At 39.9% G+C, this 19,424-nt stretch overlaps 1 protein-coding gene across 4 annotated transcripts; it reads left to right on the top strand.

Moving 5' to 3' along the window:
- The first annotated feature begins 2,995 nt into the window (after positions 1–2,995).
- AGA (aspartylglucosaminidase) lies at positions 2,996–18,997 on the top strand. Of its 4 annotated transcripts, XM_040599968.1 has the most exons (10): positions 3,078–3,172; positions 4,200–4,279; positions 5,017–5,170; positions 5,780–5,892; positions 10,578–10,690; positions 11,698–11,809; positions 13,832–13,907; positions 14,730–14,837; positions 16,951–17,084; positions 17,899–18,997. In XM_040599968.1, exons 2-10 carry the CDS (start codon positions 4,213–4,215, stop codon positions 17,997–17,999), a joined length of 978 nt encoding a protein of 325 aa, XP_040455902.1. In that variant the 5' UTR covers positions 3,078–3,172; positions 4,200–4,212; the 3' UTR covers positions 18,000–18,997. The 4 variants fall into 4 exon arrangements, with proteins under 4 accessions (XP_040455718.1, XP_040455629.1, XP_040455806.1 ...); XM_040599695.1 differs by lacking the exon at positions 4,200–4,279 and having other exon boundaries at positions 3,000–3,238; XM_040599872.1 differs by lacking the exon at positions 4,200–4,279 and having other exon boundaries at positions 3,003–3,172.
- Positions 18,998–19,424: the final 427 nt, after the last annotated feature.

The raw sequence follows: 19,424 nt of genomic DNA, 5'->3' as shown, positions 1-19,424 counted from the left end.
TCAAGCATGAAAGAGGGCATAAGGGTCTTTCCTAGGAGATTTAAGAGGTAGATGATGGAGACATTCACCATGAATAAATCTTTTCATCCTTTCCAGTGTTGTTGAGTGAATGAGAGGACACATGTGTTGTAAGGAGTCATGAAAGGGATCAAAAGGTGTGTGTGGGGGGAATTAAAAACTCAAGAGTACAGTGCTTCCACAAATTTACTCAAAACAGAAAACCACAACACAGGGCGATTTTAAAATACATTTTAATTAGAAGCATGATGGATTCAAAATCCTACATGTCAAAAAAAAATTATTTCACATTTCAATAAGTTTCCATAGCAAATGCTAATCAAACAGTAGATTATTTTTATTAAGAAAATTATTCTCAGATTTGCTTTTCCTGTGTTTGTGTATGTTACTATTAGAAAGTGTAAGTAAAATCAAGATTAAATTGTAAACAAATTACAGCTATAAATACAATACTTCATTAAATTTCAAAGCACACTTATGGAAGATTTGAGACAGCAAAAAGGAGATGGGCATGCATTTTTGAACAGATGGTGCTAGATAAGGTCACACAGATATAATTGAGGTCAGAATTCAGCCACTGTAGGAACAGACACTCTCAGTGAAAGAGGTGAATTTCCTCCTGTGTTTTTCATTAATTACTCAGTGCCATTCAGTCACAGTATGTTGTCTGTTGTAGATCCTCTCAATAATCCCTTGTCCACAAAAGTCTTTCTCCAGAATATTTTTTTCAGTATTATGCATTTGAAGACAAATTCTGTTTGTGGAAACCTTGGTTTGCTTTTTAGCTGCAGAGACAAAAGTCTACCAGTATCACCATTTATCTTAGTCTTGAAGATCTAAGTATTGGGGAACAAATGGATTAAGGTGCATTTTCACTGTTGATGTAGGAAGAAATCATATAAAACAACAGTTAATTTTTATAAAAAATACAAACAAGTTTCAAATTCAAAGACGAGTTTTTAAAATACTTTATATCAGAGACAGAAGGCAAATCAAGAGCCTGGATGGATGTAGCACAACGGACTTGCAAAGTTGACTTGCACAGATACTGCTGAAATTCTCAGCTTTCAGCATGTAAACCCAGAGTTCTATCGATCTTGCTGTTGATTTTACGAACTGTATCTGAGAGCAGTGTTTGATTTGTCAGTTTTTTTCCAGTTAGCATAAAAAATATTATATTAAATAACACTGTATACAGAAAAGCATGGATTCATTATTGCATTTGCTTCTTGCAGGAAGTCATTCACATTTGAGAGCCAGTTAGAAAGATACCACAGAACCCAGTACCAACTGAGGGTCTACACGGGCCTCAAAGCATAATGTTATGCTGTTTCAAGTTGTACAAAATATTCTCTCCACAGCTGTGCAGGCTCAGCCTGCAGATGCGACCATCACAGTCAATACTTTTTTTGAATTGCACCCATATCGAAGTGTTTTTCTTTCATAATGGTCCATTTTATCTGGCTAAAAGACAACAATATTTGAAAAATATCATTAATTAATCAATTTTAGGAATGTGTTTGATTATATTTACCTCTTCACTTATTACTAAATTACTTCTCTGAAAATATTTTCCTGTTTTCTTTCTGCTAATGTCAATTCGGATCTGTATTTTGGCCCTTTTCCCTTCCCTAACAGCTTTACACAGAAACATGTGATGTAAGTAAGAACAGTAACATCAGAAATAAATCAGCTAACAGTACTTACCTGAGTAAAGGTTTCTCTAGACTACTTGTACTTTTGCTTTTGGGAACTGGCTGAAACCAATGCCATGCTATTACTACAGTCAAATACAATACTGTATTTTATTATTTTGGGATTTCTGTAATAAAGGACAGTACGTTTCTTTTGTGACAACTATTTAATTCCAAAGCCTGTGGATTGTTTTGTTATAATAAAAATAATATTGCTTCAGGCTTTTTAAACTAGCTTGGGTACACTTACAATTTATGCATGTCTACAAGATTCAGCTTGTCACACATGAGGTCCAAGTATCTCCACATACTATAAATACAAGACGAGTGACATTGCTGGTAAAGTGTAATTGAGTTTGGCCCATCAAATATCGAAAAGGAGCAACGAGAGTGAGCTGGAAAAGTGAGCTGAGAGGAAAAAGAAAGAAAAAGGGAAAGGCAAAGGGAAAGGGAAAGAAGCATATCTTGTTATTCACTTCTGGTAGGAGCAGAAGCCACGTTTTTTCTCGTTGTTCAGAAATAATAGCCAGCTGATGATCAGCGACTGCCTGAGCGCAATCAGCCCTGCCGAGGCGGGTGCCTCACGCTGACAGCAGGCAGGCCTGTGGGCCTGAGCACAGCCACACTGCTATGGCAACGCGTCAAGTGGCTTTACAACTATTGCTAATGGTTTATAATGAAAAGCTTGAACGGCAGGGGCAGGGCTAAGGTATTGCCTGTTACACATTTTATGATTTCTACCAAGCGAGGCTTTTGACAAATTCTTCCGCATTCACTACAGTAGATCCCCAAACGCACCCTTCGCAGAAACACCTCTGTACTGCTTTTAACGAGAGCATACATGCTCACCAGGCGAGACACACACGCACACGCACGCACACGCACCCTGCGCATGTGGCTTCTGCCCACCCTTTACCCGGGGTGCCCCCACGCCACAGCCCCGCAGCCCCTAATGTCATGCCTGGATTGTGCCCTGCACACAGGGGGCCTGGCCCAAGCACCCCCCCCGACACACAGTACATGCAAGGCGCGTTTTAATCTACTCTGCGCCTCGGCCTTTGCTGGTGGCATGGGGGGCACGTAGGCCTGTCCTTGCCACAAACACGCTCCCCACGCAGCCCACAGCACGCCCCAGCCCCTGCGGAAGAGCACGGCCCGCCGGGGCCGTACCACCGCCCCGTGGCGGACAGCGCCCTGCGCCGCGGCCCACGCCGCCATATCGCTCCGCCGCGGCGGGGCCGTGCGCGCATGCGTTGCCGCTGCAGCCCGGTTCGCGGCGGTGCTGTGGGGGCCGAGCCGGGCGGCTATGGCGGCGGCGGCGGCGGGACGTGGCGGGGGCCGGCGGTGGATGGTGGTCGCGCCCTTCTTGCTCGTCCTGTTGCAGCTGGTGGGCGCCGCCTCAGCCGCTGCCCTGCCCGTAGTCATCAACACCTGGGCGTTTAGGAAGGCGGCAGAGACAGGTGCCCCACCGGGGGGGCCGGGCCGGGCTGGGCCGGGCTGGGCCGCACCGCCCGCTCGGCCTCACGGTGCGCCCTGCCGCTGAGGGGCCGGCGGGGCGGGCACGGTGGTGGCTTGGAGACATAAATAAGCCTCTGAGGCGTGACCGCGCCTATGTGTGGCAAAAAGAAGCGGGCTGGGACCCTGCTGCCGTTAAACGGCTCCGCTAGCGGCGGGGTGCTGCGCCTCGCCGCCTGCTTGGGAAGGGCCGCAGCCGGGCCCGGGAGGGCTGGGCCGGGTGCTGCGGTGCCAGCGGACCGCACAGCGAGGCCGAGCCCCGCCGCTGGCCTTGCCATCGTGCTGCTGCGGCGCTGAGCCCCGGGAAGCACATGGTTTAACTTTCAAGGCTGGGGAAAATGGGTGGTTTGGTTTGGGTTTTGAAAAAGTAGGTGAGGGGTGGTCGGTATGAGCTGTGGAAAAACTAAATTTAAAACATTCTTTTGTTAATAATGTGGCGTCCAGTCTTGTGGCCGTTCACAGCGGCATCTCATTTTCAGTATCACCCTTCTGAGATTCATCTTTGCCCCCAAAGATTTAGATAGTTCTGAACATGTGTTTTTGGAGTCCTGTGGTGTTTTGTGATGTTATTGCTAGTTGAAGGTTTTCCTTGGAGAGGTATATTAGTTGTGGGTACCTATTTTAAAAGATTTGTAGGCTATTTTACCATAGTTGAGTTGTAAATAACCCCTTATTGTAGAAGCCTTGCTAGTGAAACGGGTTCCCGTAAAGCCTTGTGTAGGTCAGAAGTGAAAGCTTGCGCTAAGGCTACTCACAGCAATAACAGTAATAGGAATTGGAGCAGTACTGCTCACACTTAAGCTTCTAACAAAGACAAGCATATGCGGAGTTGGATGCTAGGTTTCCTTGGTGTGTGCGGCATTTGTAAAGATGAGGCTTCCTGAGATGGGTGAGACAGTGTAATAGTTTAAATAATACAGTTCTGCCAAAAAGAGCTGTGTGCTGTATGCTTCCACTGCCTCTCCTGTGCAGGGTCTGGCAGGTGATGGAGCACCAGAACCGGCACAAGGAGAGGGAAGCAGGATTGCAACTGTCGATAGCTGCAAGCTCAGGTATATTGGAAAATCTTGGCTGAGGTCCAGCGTTGTGAAATATCATAGGTGCAAAGCCTTCAGGCCCAGTTTATTCAGATCATGTCATTTGGCATGTCTGTAACGTCTTACAAAACTGCACCATGAGCTGCGTTCTAAAGAATAGAAGACTAAGGGCTGAACAGAAGAATACGGAGACTAATTTCTTGTATATAATTTCTCCTTTCTTTTTGTTCTTACATAGTTGCTAATGTAGGTTTAGATCTTTTAGATCACTGTGGTTTAGATCTTTTAATACTGCAGCTGGACACTTACTCTCTTACAAAGCTTTTGAGGACTGCTTGTTAAAACTTTTTTTTTTTTTTGAGACAAAAGTTTTGCTTCCTTCTCTCCCTCCTCACAAAAGGCTTTAAACGAACAGTGATAAAGTAATGGTTGATTCTGGGCAGAGGAGGTTATTTAATATATTGAAGTTGTGATGATTGTTAGTAAGTAACGCCTTCCCAGTCAGGAAAAAAGCTTCATTTCTCAATTAAAAACACTAATTGGCATGAAAGTAAAACAATATTTAGAAAAGTAATGCTTTGCATTTGTCTGAACATATTTATATTTTTACTTTATTTTGCCTATAAGTTACAGTTTATTTTTTTATCCACTGTTGTAGTGCGTCTTCATCATGCCTATCTTTAAAACCTTCTTTAAAGCCGTAGTGGAGACGGTTTTCACTGGTGACTTTTAATTATTTGTATTGATTACAGCTTGGAGAGTATTACAGTTGGGAGGTTCTGAGTTGGATGCGGTTGAGAGAGGCTGCAGTCAGTGTGAGATTGACCAATGCGATGGGAGTGTGGGATATGGAGGAAGCCCAGATGAAAGTGGAGAAACAACATTGGACGCAATGATTATGGATGGGTAAGAAAACTCCATGGAGCAAAGAGTGGTCTCTGTAATTTTTAGCACACTTTAACGTAAGAGTTGTTACAGAGGTCTTGTTGTTTAGGGCAGACTGTGGGACAAGTTATATGTTAACCAGTGGAACTAGGAAAAAAACTAATGGGTAGAAGAGTGGCTGTTGTTACTGAATCTTTACATGTAGTGCAGTAATTCAGCTCTAGCTACAACAGTTGCAAAGCAGATGGTTTGTAGTGTTCTAAATTTTCCCTTTACATTCTTTCCATAAATATTTCACTTCTGGAGCAGCTCTCTTCTATATTTTATTCACCAGTTAAAGCTGTCCTGATTAAAAGCAATTGCAAGCGTGTCGTTCGTGTTACCAATTACTACTGAAAATATTACTGTGGGTGGAGTTACTGTTACTTGAGCAACATCCCTGTGCCTGTGAAACAATACACGTACAAAGTTTTTCCCTACTAGTGTGATGCCATCTATCTATGGCACAGAACAATTGAAGCAGTATGTTAAGCAGCAAGCTGGCTAATTTAGATGAGAACAGATTTTGTGTAACGAAAAATGTACAATTTTCCTTGTCTTTTTAATAACTTAAGTATTTCTTGTTTCCAGTGACACTATGGAAGTTGGGGCAGTTGCGGATCTCAGACATGTAAAAAATGCAATTGGTGTAGCGCGAAAGGTCATTGAATACACTAAGCATACATTATTAGTGGGAGAGTCTGGTAATTATTCCTTTAACTGTTTCCAAATCATACGCTCTTCTTAAAACACTTCCTGTTAAAATTGCCATATATTTGTATATACATATATATAGGTGGTAGAATTCCCTGACTATCAAATTAATCCAGTCAATTAATTCAGAAGTGTTTACTCTCTTATTACTTGTGTATGAGTTAGGTTATAGTCCATTATTTGGACATGAAAAGAAAAATATAATTTCATGCTCTTTCCACCAATTTAACTCCAAATACTGACTTGCAGTTCCAAGGCTTTGCTAATATCCCTGATACCAAAGGTGTCAAAGTTGATTTGATACAAGACACTGTAGAAGCTGTTAGATGTAAATATTTTATTTAAAACTGTGGAGTAACTTTTACTAAGAAATGACAGAATTAATAGATGCTACAGTTACACTTTACCGTTTAGTGTATATTGAGCACTGTTGCGGTATTTAATAGTTTAAAAATATTACTGAGCACTTGAATTTAAAAAATTACATTAGGGGCTGTATTCCTTGTACAACAAAAGAATGATAGCAAACTGGAGGTATAGTTGAGCTTTTAAAATATGAGCTGCTGCTCTTAGAATAATGGCTTCAAAAAAGATGGACATTCCAGGAAGGTGTATGAGCAGTGAGTAGAAGGTTACTTGGCTCACAGTTAAGAATTGTTAAAGTGTATGTGCCTGCTTAGAAAGAATGTGGAAATTGATATCTGAGCATTAAGGGTGAGTCAAGTGCTTTGAAATTGATAAGAAAAAATAAAAGATTCTTGAAGGAATTAATGTGTACAGAATGATAAATGTAACAGCAGTTTTTTTATGGAGTAAAATAAAATTATGAAAAAAAAAAACAAAACAGGACAGTGTTTGACAAGTTCGGAAAAGAGAGATTTGCAGATTCTGTTTAATTGGAGCAGTTGGCCATGGTTAGGTTACAAGTGGGTTTGGTAAGAGACTTCATAGGTGATACTGAAAAAGGAATTGGTCAAGTGTTAAACGGAGGAGGAAGAAATGCTCGTAATACTCAGTTGGTAGTTACCAAAATGTTTCTGACTTTTCATCAGTAGAATGGGCAGAAAGCATAGGGAAGATGAAGAAATGGAAGAATTAAAGTGCTGATTTAAAATACGTTTTCCAGCCTAGTAAGATGGCTCTTTGCATAATGGAGTTGTGTGGACAAGGCTGTTATGCCGAGTCCTTGCTGTCAGTGAGAACTTCCTCAGAAGAAACTGTGTAGCAGTAGTGGCAAAAGACAGAAAAGCTGAAGATATATCTGAGTAAAAACTGGAGATGGTGATAAATGTTAGTGAATAAATCAAATCAGTGGAGAAATTCAGAAAGAATAATACTTCTTGTGGAAGAATGTATTTTCTGTGGAAATAGGAACTAGGATAAAGGAAACTATAGGTGTCTTTACCAGATGAAGATTGATAAAGAGATAATAGAACTGTAGCTTCAGAAGAATACCTTGGAACTTTCAAATCTGCATATGAGAGAAACAACAGTGTATTTTCTAAAAATATTCACATTTTCACCAGAAAGCTAGCTAGAATAGTAAAAACTTTTCATAGAAATGTTTATAATCTCTGCAGGCTTTTTTTATTCAAGATGCAAAGTAGCTGTGTTTTTTCCTTATTTTTCCCCCAATAATTAAACTGAACTTTTATTTTAAAGTATTTAGTATATATTCCAGGGATGTCTCTTAACTTCATTTCTATGAGTGGTTGACACTACAGAGGAAGAGGCAAGCTGTGGCATGTATTAATTTTTAGTTGATCACTTTTGAATGTGTGGCCTGGTAGCGAAATTTTAATGAAAGTAAAGTGAAACTTTCATTTTTTGTTAAAAGCACTGATGGAATCTGTTAGTGCCATGATACCTGAATAGTCTTCATAGTTCTGTTTACTTTGACTCAAAAAAAGTAGTAGTTTAGGTATTCTTTTTTAAAAAAAAACACTTCAGTATGTAGAGAACTTAAGGAAGAGGATGTATTACAGAATCACAGAGTGGTTGAGTTTGGCAGGGACTTGAGGTCTTCTGGTTCAAGCCCCCTGCTCAAGTAGGGCCATGTAGAGCTGGTTGCCCAGGACCATATCCCGATGGCTTTTGAATACTTCTAAGGAGGGAGATTCCAAAACCTCTGGGCAACTCTGGTACCCTTGGAGCGTAGAAGTGTGTCCTGCTGTTGAGAGGGAGCATCCTGCCTTTCAGTTTGTGTGCATTGCCTCTTGTCCTGTCACTGGGCACCACTGAAAAGGGCCTGGCTTGATCTTCTTTGCACCCTCCGTTCAGGTGTTATATATCACCCCCGAGCCTTCTCTTCTCCAGGCTGAACAGTCCCAGCTCTCTCAGCCTTTCCTTGTAGGAGAGATGTTCCGGTCCCTTAATCATCTTTGTGGCCCTTCCCTGGACTGTCTCCAGTATGTCCAAGTCTCTCTTGGACTGGGGAGCCCAGAACTGGACACGTTACACCAGGTGTGTCCTCCCCAGTGCTGAGCAGAGGGGAAGGATCACCTCCCTCAGCCTGCTGGCAACACTCCTCCTAATGCTGGATCCCAGCCTGCGCTGCTGCCTGCCTTTGCTGCCAGGGCACATTGCTGGCTGATTTTCGGCTTGCTGCACCTCGGAACCAGGTCTTCTGCCAAGCTGTTTTACCACTGGGTGGCCCCAACATGTATTGGCACATGGGGTTGTTCCTCCCCAGGTGCAGGACTTTACACTTCTTTTTGTTAAACTCCATGAGAATCTATCAGCCCATTTCTCCAGCCTGTTGAGGTTACTCTGGATGCCAGAGTAATCCCCTTGGTGCTTCACCCACTTCTCCCAGTTTGGTATCATCTGCAAAATTTGCTCAGAGCGCGTACAGTCTGCTCCATTATCCAGATTATTAATGGAGGTATCGAATGTTACTGGGCCCAGTGTTGACCCCAGCAGTGCACCGCTAATTACTGGCTCTGACTAGACTTCATACCACTGATCACTACCTTCTGAGCTAAGCCCTTCAGCCAGTTTTCAGTCCACCTCACTATCTGCTCATCCAGCTAATACTTCATGAGGATCTTGCCGGAGACGGTGTCAAAAGCCTTACGGAAGTCAAGGTAGACAATACCTATTGCTCTCCCCTCATCTACTGAATCAGTTGTTTCATCATAGATGGTCAGCAGGTTGATCAAGCATGACTTCCCTTTTGTGAAGCCATGAGCGCTGCTCCAAATCACCTTTTTGAGCTTCGGGTACCTGGATATGGTTTCCAGCGTTGTTCGATCACCTTCTCAGTGATCAAGGTGAGGCTGACCAGCCTGTAGTTCCCTTGCCTGTGGTGTAGCGTTTGTTGAACAGATACAGATAGCAACACTAATCAGTTCTTGTGCTGTTAAAAGAGCCGCTTTCTCAATTTGTTGCCTAATTTCTTTAGGACAAGTCTTGGAGAAAGGGCATGTATACCAATGTAGAACTGAGTCTGGTGAGGGACATTCAGCGCAGGATGCTCAAAAGTGAGGAAAAAAAGGATTATTTTGGTTACTATGCCAAGAAATTTTCATGTTTGTCTCCAACAGATAGGAAAGTTTCATAATCGCAGCGTGCCTGATCTTTTCCCTTTTTGTCCTATCAATATTTAGACCACGAAGAAGTTCAGAAAGTAAAAAATACCAATTCTGTTTCCTGGAATAGAAACAAGGATTCAAAAGTCATGAAAGAATGACAGACAAGCGTGCACAACCACAATGTTACTTTGAAAAAAACCCAACAACAAAAACAAAAAAAACCACCCAAACCCCCCAAACACCTGCCTGTTTGTTCTAGAAATGGGAAATAAATATCTGTTTAACTGAAGCTGTCAGTTTTCTTTTCCTCTGAGTGCAAGAGACTTTTAATTGTGATGGTTTTTAAGGAAAACACAGAAAAGCTGTCCAGAAATAATTGAAAGCTTTTAATTCTTGGATTGGAGAAGCTTGTTCAGCTGTGTGTTATAGTGACATTGGATTGGTGATACAGATTCAAGCATCTGAATCCAGCAACAGTAGCTGTTAACTAGATAATACGTACAGCTAAAAGATGAAAGAACAGTTGATCTTTTTTCTTTTCTCTTTCCCTAATGATAAAAGCCATTCTTAGAAGTGCAGCATTCTTTCACTGCTTGTGTTGATATTTCTTTTGCTGCCTTGACACATACTGTATTAATTTTCAGAACAGGGAAGCAGTCACTTTTAAAACTGCAAGGAAGAAGTGTAATATGATGTAAGCTGGTGGGTTGATTTCGGCAATCAAGTTGTGCTGCTATGTTAGTTATCTTTCATAAAAGACTAGCTTTTAAGGAAAATATACTATTATTTGTATAGTTTATTTAAATATTTCTGTGACATAGACAGCCCAGGCCACTCTTGCTCCAGGTTATTTGTGTCCAGTTGATTAACAGAGCTGAATTTGTTTCTCTTTCAATGGTAAAGCTTTCATGTGTTAACATAGTTGTAGTTAAGTTAAGGAAATCTGATATTGCAAGTGGAGGGAGAGTTGGTTACTGCAGTTGTACATCACTATTGGCTGATACTGCTCCCTGAAGACATATTTCTCATCTTTGTAGAGAATGTAGAATTTATTGATTTCTAGATAACATTACATGAATGTTTTATCATAAAATATATAAAAAAAGTGACTAATGTTTTTGCTTTTGTTGTTGCTTTTCAAGCCTCCCTGTTTGCTGTAAGAATGGGGTTTCCGTATGAAGATTTAACGACCCAGAAATCTCTTTCGATGTATTCACAGTGGCTTAATCAAAGCTGCCAGCCAAACTACTGGAAGGTATGGGGCAGTGGTGGTGGTGAAGGGGTCAGGTGGCTGTTAGAAAGTCAGTAATGCATCATTGCGCCTTCCTTTCAGCTTATATAAAGTAGTGCTTTCCATGTGAAGAAGAAAAAAAAGGTTTTGCTTATTAAGCAGAACAAACTTGGAGTTACCAAGTATTTGGTAGACTAGGAACAGTATGTTTCTAGCTCTTACTTCTTAGATTGCGTTGTTTTTGACCTTCACGCAGTAGCATTTTGGTGTAGGAATTAATTTTATTTTTTTAGCTCTAAATTTGCACAGGACTTGTCAAACTAAAGCAAGCAGTGCGTGTATAAATTTCTGAAAGAAAATCTTGTAGTAGCAGTTAAGGTCCTTAAATAGTTAGGTTTTATGCAGACCTGTGAAGACATCAGGTTAGTGCAGCTGTCGTTACACTTGCCTGTTGTGGTGAGGTTGGGTGGTTGTTGGGGTTTTTGTTTTGATTTTTTTTTTCTTTTTGGAGGGTTGAGGGGAGAGGATTGGTGTTACAGATTTCTACATGTTTGTTCACGGTCTTCCTTGTTTCTTGGATATGAAATGCTGCATTGCTGAATCATTTTAATTCAATAGATACTGTGCTTTTCAGTTGTGAAAATATCTTGGCTATAGTACTGACTTGACATAAATAAAACAAGCTCAATTCATCTGGTGGATTTTTTAGCTTTAAAATTGTCTTCATTTTGCTGAAGAATGAGCATTGAGCATGTTCTTTTTTTTTTTTTTTTTTTGACCAGTCAGTTGAGCAAAGGCGAATCTTTAATTTGAACAGCATAACTTTCTAGTAGGAAACACTTTTTACTGACCAGAAGTCATTCACTACTTTTTAAGTGAAACAACTTGTAGGATTTCAGTACACCTGTATAATTTAAGTATTAGGCATCTAATGCCTGTGTGGTAGGTTATAGGTATTGATAGTAGTATTTTAAAATGTATCTGTAATGAAGCATAATATATTACTCATGAAAATTACAAAATAATTACAGAATGTGGTACCAGACTCTTCAAAATCCTGTGGACCATACAAACGGCCTGAAAAAGTAACCTGTAAAGAAGAACAGACCACCTCACGAAGTGTTCATAATCATGATACTATTGGTAACAATTTTTGGTAACACTGATGCTGATTTATTTTTTTTCCTCATTTCCCTACAGATTAATTTAAAGAAACTAATTTATTTTAAACATACTAAGTTTAAAGAAAAGTATTTCCTATGTGTATTATTTCCTATGTATAGTGGTTTCAAGATTCTGTTACTTATGTGTTAGAATGGTGTGTCTAAAAGTAGGATTTGGTTTTGGTTTCTTTTTTTTCCAGTGTACTGGCCTCACAGCCACTTGCTTCATTCTTTGCCCTTAGCTTTTGGTCATTGCCCTAGTGCTTTTCCCTCTGATACCTTGCCATAATTACTTGGGCAGCTGTATATGCTTAGAAAACTGATCAAGGTTAAAAATTACTTTTCTCTTGGTTATGGTTAACTTAGGTCATGTCTCCCCTGTAGATGTCAGATCAGTTTAAAATGCTTTGTAGCGGTGGAAGAAATGAATAAATAGTGGTATTGCCAACTGAAAGCAGTGTTTATCAAACAGCCCTTAAACTTATAAAATACAGCTTGCTTTCATTTTTCTTCTATTCTGGCTTTTGACTGAATCAGTAAATTTCTGCAGGAACTACTGTGCTTAAAACAGATTAGCAGTAGTAGTCCTAAAAACTTCTAAGAGTTTACTGATTGAAGACTGTTAATTGCTAAGCCTGTAAGCCAGTTAATGAGCAGATCAGAAAAAGGACTGGAGCAGTTAGAGATTCATGTCTTTCAAGCTTTATACTTTGTAGGCTTGAAACTTGCACTCTGGTTTAGTCTATGTTTTTCTCAGTTTAGCAATTCAGAACTTTTTGCCTGACAGTATTTGCAATACCAAGAATTAACAAGTTGTTTCAAGTGTAAATCTTTCTTCTTTGCTCCCAGTCCACCCTACTAATAACCAATTAACATTCTACAGAAGTCAGGCAACCTACCAAATTCTTATGTTGGTAGGTAGCTTTCTTTACTGGGATGTACAGTCTTCAGTATGTGCTAGAAGAGTGGGGTATCAGGATGAGAGGGGAATCTGCTCAACAGTTCAGGAATTGATGTATCATTTAGTCCTAAGCTGTTTTGTAGTAAATGATGGTGCTTAAGTTTGTACTTCACTGAACTTCAAGTTCTTCTACCCCATTGTTTTATAAATGAAATGTCTGCTTGTGATTTTTGAGAAGAGTCTTCATTCAGAAAGCATTTAGGAGTTTGGTAGGAACTGATGACCTTTCTTTTTGCAGAATCTAATGGTGGCCATAGACTCAGTGACTCTATGCTTTTAGCTTCTACTGATCAGGAAACTTTTCTGTGAGAAGGAGGTTCTGCTTAGTGAGGTCAGAGACAGAGAACTAGAATTCAGCTCTCTGAATTCTGCTTCTTGGCTCTCGGTTTGTACTGGAGTTTGATGCTAGCAGCAATTTCTGCCCTCTGTTAAAGAGGTGAAGTCTTGCTCAATGGAGAAGCAGTGGATCCCAAATCCTGTTAGTGGTAATCTACATTTCTCTAACATGAGGCAGTGGACTCATTACCAGCACAAAATTAGCAAGGGGTGGACTCATCCACACCTTTGACTGCCCGATACATAATTCTTGTTACTTTGGTAGGCAGTATGTCACCTTCTGCTAAATTTAAGCTCATCCTTCCAGTATTTTTTAATCTCCCTGAAGTACCATTTATATTTTCTGAACTTTGTTGTTCTGGTCATACTGGTGCAGATGTGGTGACACCAGTTACTTGGTCTCTACTGATTAACATAGATGTGTATTAGGAAACAGTGGCTGCTCGAGCTGCAGTGTACAGCTCTGAACAGTGTGGCGGTCACTGTTTTAGATTCCTTTTTGAGCTCTTGTAATACATCCAGAAAGTTTCCAAATGTGTTTTAAAAAGAACTTGTTTTCTTTAAGAGTGCAACTTTTCTGTGTTTCAGGATATCATTAATTTGAATAGTCTGGGTATTGTGGTTCTGTTTGATAACCATAGTGCCAATTTAATATATTTGTTAGGAGTCTTTCTGAATATGTTTCAAACCTGTTGAAAATTTTAGGTATGGTTGTAATTGGTGGGAGCGGAACTGTTGCTTCTGGAACATCTACTAATGGTGCAGTCCACAAAATTCCAGGGTTAGTATCTCTGGTGTTACAAAAAAGCTTTTTCCCCATTTAATTTCCTATATTAAGCTTATCTAAAGGTTGTATGTTTTAGACTGTGATGATCACAAAATGGCCTTGCTTATTTCTGGGTACTGCCATGAATCCTAATACTGAGAAACCGATTCATTTGCAAGATGATTTGTGTTTCTTTGAAGGAATGCTTGTTTTTCAGCTGGCTTAATTCACCATACAGAGACACAACTGGCACAGTTGTGAGGCAGCTTGTAAGGCAAGGCACCAGAGACAAATAAGCATTTCCAGGAGCTGCACAGTCTCCGAAGAAATGTATATAGAATTGGAGCCCCAGGGCTGTGTTTTGTCTTTGAGATATTTTTTTTTTTCTACCCAGTTAGGAATCTTCTCTGTCAACCAAGTCAGACAACTTCAGGATTTAGCAACAAGTTATTGAACATAACTAGTGTCCCCAGCTGTTTACTGTTGCCCACTGGCTGAACCGTACTGCTGTAGCTATAGTCAGTATAACAAGGGGTTTAGTAAGAATGGATTAAGCCTCAGGTCAGTCAGGTTAACACAGATCACTTTTAGTGGTAGTTTTAAGACAAGACTTTGGACTGCAGTGGATTGACATCTTTACCTGTTCTGTTCTCTGGTGGGTTTGACGCTAACCCAGCTGGAGGCAGTAAGGTTGACAGAGTTAAAAGTGTGCATGAGTCATAAGCACTTGCCAACACCAGGCCAAAAGCCGTTACATTAATGCAATCCCGCTGGAATTAGTAAATTACAGTTTTCTATAGTTACCGGTTTTTGTGTTTTTTCCATTGTTCACTACAGCCGTGTAGGAGATTCGCCAATAGCTGGAGCAGGATCCTACGCGGATAGTACGGCCGGAGGAGCTGCAGCCACTGGGGATGGTGACATCATGATGCGCTTCTTACCCAGGTTTGTCCTTAGGGCAGACTTTGCTAGCTTTCTCTAGCAAAGTGTGAGCTCAGCAAATGAAGTAATTAAGAAGATTTACTGACTTACTGGCTGCTGAAGTGAGAGTAAAGGGAGGAATGGAAGGGGAAAGAACAGCAGCAGAATCAAGTCATCCTTATGATCTGTCTTAAAAGAAGTAACATCTTCAATATCTTGATGATAGATCCCTTAACACTGCAAAGCTGTGAGCAGACAGGCAATGAGTATATTCCCAACCTGCATGCTTTTTAACAGAACTGATTAGCTTTCTCCTCTAAAGTGTTTTGTTGTAGGGGAAATAAGTGTTACAAATTGTAGAAAGGATGAGGGGTGTCTCACATTACTCAAGACAACAGGAAGGTGTCACTGCAGCAATCCTGTAGTTGCATCTAATGTGAAAGTGGAAGAGGTGTTTTAGTGCTGTCGTCGTTGCATAACCTGCATAAGATATCGCTGTTTTCATCACTGAGTCTTGACAGCCATTCTTGTGGATCAGCCTCAGCAGGAATGAGTTCTGGAAGTCTGTGCTGAACATCGTGGGCACTGATGCTTGAAGGAACATGAAACAGTGGCCGTCGTATGACTTGAGTGCTTTTCCTGAAACTGGCAGTTACGAATGCCTACTAGCTGTTAATGTTTACAGATGTCCTCAATGAGTTTCAAGCTGTTCCAAGCCAGTCTTGAAATACAAGGCAGTTGACAACTTCATGAATTATCCTGAGGTATTAGATACCAACAGTAGTAGTGAGTTGAGCTCCGCTATGAGGTTAATCAATAGAACCTTACATTACAGTTTAGCAGCCTGAAGGATTTGGGTGGAATGCTTAAAACATTTTGTGTTGGCACCGATGAGTTTTAGAAAACAACTCAGACTAGCTGGTTAATCACAGGTTCCTTGTAGATACAAGTATTTTCTAATCCCATGCTATTTAGATATTCCCACATGAAAACAATGAACAGAATTGACCTGCCAGAAGTAAAGGAAGTGTCAAACAAAGAGCTAATAAGAAATTGCTAATATTTTCTGCCCACCTTCTTTGAGATAGTAAATTCATACTGAGTTTTTGATTAGCCAAGAGACCCCTGTGAAATATAACTTTATATTCAGGCAGTTATCTTTAGATAACTTGAACCTATTTGATTGTTAGAATAAATCAAAGATAATAGGGAGTCTCAAAATACAAGGAAAGTTCTCTTCTGCAGTACTTTGATAGTATCTGTGGTTAATACTATCTGTAGATGATCCTTAATGTAACAGGAGTTGCTCTCGGTATGTGCATCTTTCATCAAAACAAAATCTAGTGGTGTTTGCTTGTGAGTTATGTGTTATCTTTTAATCTTCAGGTTCTGAAAGAAGATGACAACAAAAGTAATTCCTTCTGAGGGCATTTTGGAAATGCAACTGATTGATCTCAAGCAATGCCCATATCATCTTTTGTCTGATGATACTGTAGATACAGAGGAAGTTAATTTTGATTACTCTTTCATTTAGAGTAAGATTGGCTTGCAAAAATTTTGGAAGTGGCTCAGAGTCTTGATCAAAACACTCTACCTTCATATTCATGAAATAAACTGTGTCAATTTTGAGGCTTTCAGAAACTTTTTTTCTGAAAAAAATTTCTAATGCTTACTGAAACGAGTAACTTTTCAGTAATGTAACATGGGAGGTCAATTTTCTTCGAAAAATTGTCTTGGCATTGGCCTTTTTGAAAACTAGTAATAGCTTTTAATATCAAACTTAATCATACAATGAAAAATAGAAACCACTAACTCTTTAACTGCTGTTTTGCAGTTCTTTAGCTGATCTGTTACTTAGCCTTTTCTATTGCAGATGATCAGAGGGTTATCCCAGGCTTGGTGCTGCCTTAGAACGATAGATGGTATAGATGCCATCTTGCAGTCCCTTTTTAGTCCTGTTTCTAATTACTTTTCATGCAGAACTTGAGTAATAATTGCCAATATGAATTTTGGCTGAAGATTATTTATCACGTGTTTCCATTATTCAAGGAAATCAAGGTGTCTCAAAGGTATTTTAGAATAAATAACCCGAGTATGGCTAACTGTTGCTGTGGCACTGTTGGTTTCTTTTTTTCAGTTATCAAGCTGTGGAGTATATGAGGATGGGAACAGACCCAACGGTAGCCTGTCAGAAAGTTATTTCCAGAATCCAGAAGCATGCTCCAAAGTTCTTTGGCGCTGTTATATGTGCCAATACAAATGGAAGTTATGGTATGTATTTTGCTTAACAGACAAAGCTTGTTGATTCTAACGGTCACAGAAGTACAAAACCAAAGGTGGATTTTAAAGCAGAAGGTTTTAATTTTCCTTTGAACACTGCAGGAATACCAGTCATTCATAATATCAAATGCCTGGTTAGCTGCGCAACTGTGTCCTAGTGTGGACTTGAGATATTTGGATTTCATAGACTTTCACAAAATGTATGCAATTCTTAGTAAAAATCGAAAGTATTTACAACCTTCATGTGTTTTCCTGGTCTGTATATGATTAATTTGAAGGTTTTAAAAAAGAATGCTTTTGCCTCCCCTAGATATGGCATAAGGCAGGCAGAATGGGAATGCTAAGCATAGCTTCAAAGCAATGCAAGATCAGTCATTGTGCCAGGCATCTCATTAGTGAACCCTTAGATCAGTAGGAAATACAATTTGCTAATCAACACTGCTTATTTAGTTAGTCTGCTCATTGCTGTTCTTTGATCTCTTATTTCCCATAGTGCTGTGTTTAAGAGATTAGTGTTGGAGGAACTCATTAAGTTAATCAGGATTGAAAGAGAAAGAAGAGGTATTTTCCTAACTTAGGTTACTGTTTTGAATTGTGTTATAAGGGCATTAATTGCACTACAGCCATCAGTAGCACTGTATTTTTACTTAAAAATTAAATACATTCAAGATGTCTTGGGTTAAACAGATTGTAAAAGAATAATTATACCATTGTAGTAGAATTAGTAACTGGGTCTTTAGATTATAAAGTACAGTGACAAAAGACACTAATCAAATTATGCTTTTTTTTTTTCTTTCTTTCCTAGGTGCTGCATGTAATAAAATTCCAGGATTCACTCAGTTTCACTTCATGGTTTCTAGCCCTTTGCTAAGTCAGCCAACTGAGCACGTAGTAGATTGCATTTAATTTCTTTTGGGCTATTAACATCTAAACTTGGAGGAGCAAAGTGCACCGTTCCCCGGGTGTTACTTTTTAGAATGGTTGTTGCAAGTGTCTACTATGTCTTGTGGTCTGTTTTCTTAAGAACTAAGTAGCCAAAAGTGATGAATAGCAACCGTTGAACTGGAGCTTCACTTTGTCATTTAAAAACATATTGACAGAAATCTGTAATAAAGGGCAGGGAGGGACGAGGGACTACACTGTCTCTACATGTGAGATTTTTTTTGAGAATATTTGTCTTCCTGAGATTTAGCCCAGTGGTTTGTTTTTTGTTTTTTTTTTTTTTTTGTCCTGAAAAGAAAACCATGCAAATGCTGGCAACCAAGGAAAAGGGATTGAAGAGTAGTGGGGACTATTTCAAAACTTGAATTAAGAGATAAGGAGCATCTCCTTCTGGACCTTTCTAACTTGTTTCACAACAGCTGATAATACATTAGAATAGAGAGGACATCAAAGCATCCCTGGTAGTACAAGCCTTCAAGGAGTATTGCATTCACTGGCTGTATGTGAAGACAAATGGAAATCTTCCTGTCACCTGTTTTTTGTAGTGAGGTTATGAATCGTAATCACAGTGATTTCCTTGTCACTAGTAGGCTGTGTGCTTGCCCTCTGCTGCAGCACGTTTACCCTGCCGAGGAGCAGCTGAATACCTAGAGCATGACAGGTACCTGCAGCTAACGAAGCTGGTTCTGTCTCTTCCTTTTTCCATGTCTAGAGATGCCAGGATTCATTTGCAATATAACTTGAGCATCTCGAGGATTGTTCCGTAGATATTTGAAGATCTGTTTGATAATTTTCTTAATCGGTGGTGCTGATCATTTGATTGAATCTTTGCTAAACTTCAGCTAGGAAAAGTTAATAGGGGGGAGCAAGTAAAATGAACATGTCTTGTCATAAGCACTTTTAATTTTTCTTTGTCTACTTGAATAAAATAATTGAGTAATAAAAGCACACCTTAATGTATCATAAGTAGTTGTTTAGATGCTTGTGTACTGTGCCTTAGAATGATCGTTGCCTTCTGTTCCAAGTTGGTGTCTTTAAAAGCTGGAAAAAAGCTCTAATTAGAGCAGCCATCTTTAATGGCCTGCTGTTGAACTTCATCAACAAAGTAATTTATTTGGAGGATTCACTTGTGTCGCTTGATCTTGAGAGCACAGAGTTTGCTGTAAGCCACAACAATTCATCGGAGGAGCTCTTACTGAATATTCTGTAGTGGTTTAAGATAACTTTTCTGCCTGTCCTACCTACAGCCCTTCTGGCACGGCCGCTTGTATCTTCAGGTGACTCGGGCAGTCAAGCGCAAATAGATTAATACAATCCCAATTATTGTTATTTTGAAGATGGCCTTGTGGATTGTGAACATAGAAGGTTCAGTACTGACAGCTGAGTGGT

Source organism: Falco naumanni, chromosome 1, assembly GCF_017639655.2.
Source record: "Falco naumanni isolate bFalNau1 chromosome 1, bFalNau1.pat, whole genome shotgun sequence".
Lineage (NCBI taxonomy): Eukaryota > Metazoa > Chordata > Aves > Falconiformes > Falconidae > Falco > Falco naumanni.
The sequence above is the reverse complement of the archived record's forward strand: the minus strand, read 5'-3'. Positions and strand labels throughout refer to the sequence as shown.

Coding starts and splice junctions, on each gene's coding strand:
- AGA (XM_040599695.1), top strand. CDS start 3,019: ATGGCGGCGGCGGCGGCGGGACGTGGCGGGGGCCGGCGGTGGATGGTG. Junction 5,171..5,779: donor GACGCAATGATTATGGATGG/GTAAGAAAACTC, acceptor TCTTGTTTCCAG/TGACACTATGGAAGTTGGGG. Junction 11,810..13,831: donor TCATAATCATGATACTATTG/GTAACAATTTTT, acceptor TGAAAATTTTAG/GTATGGTTGTAATTGGTGGG.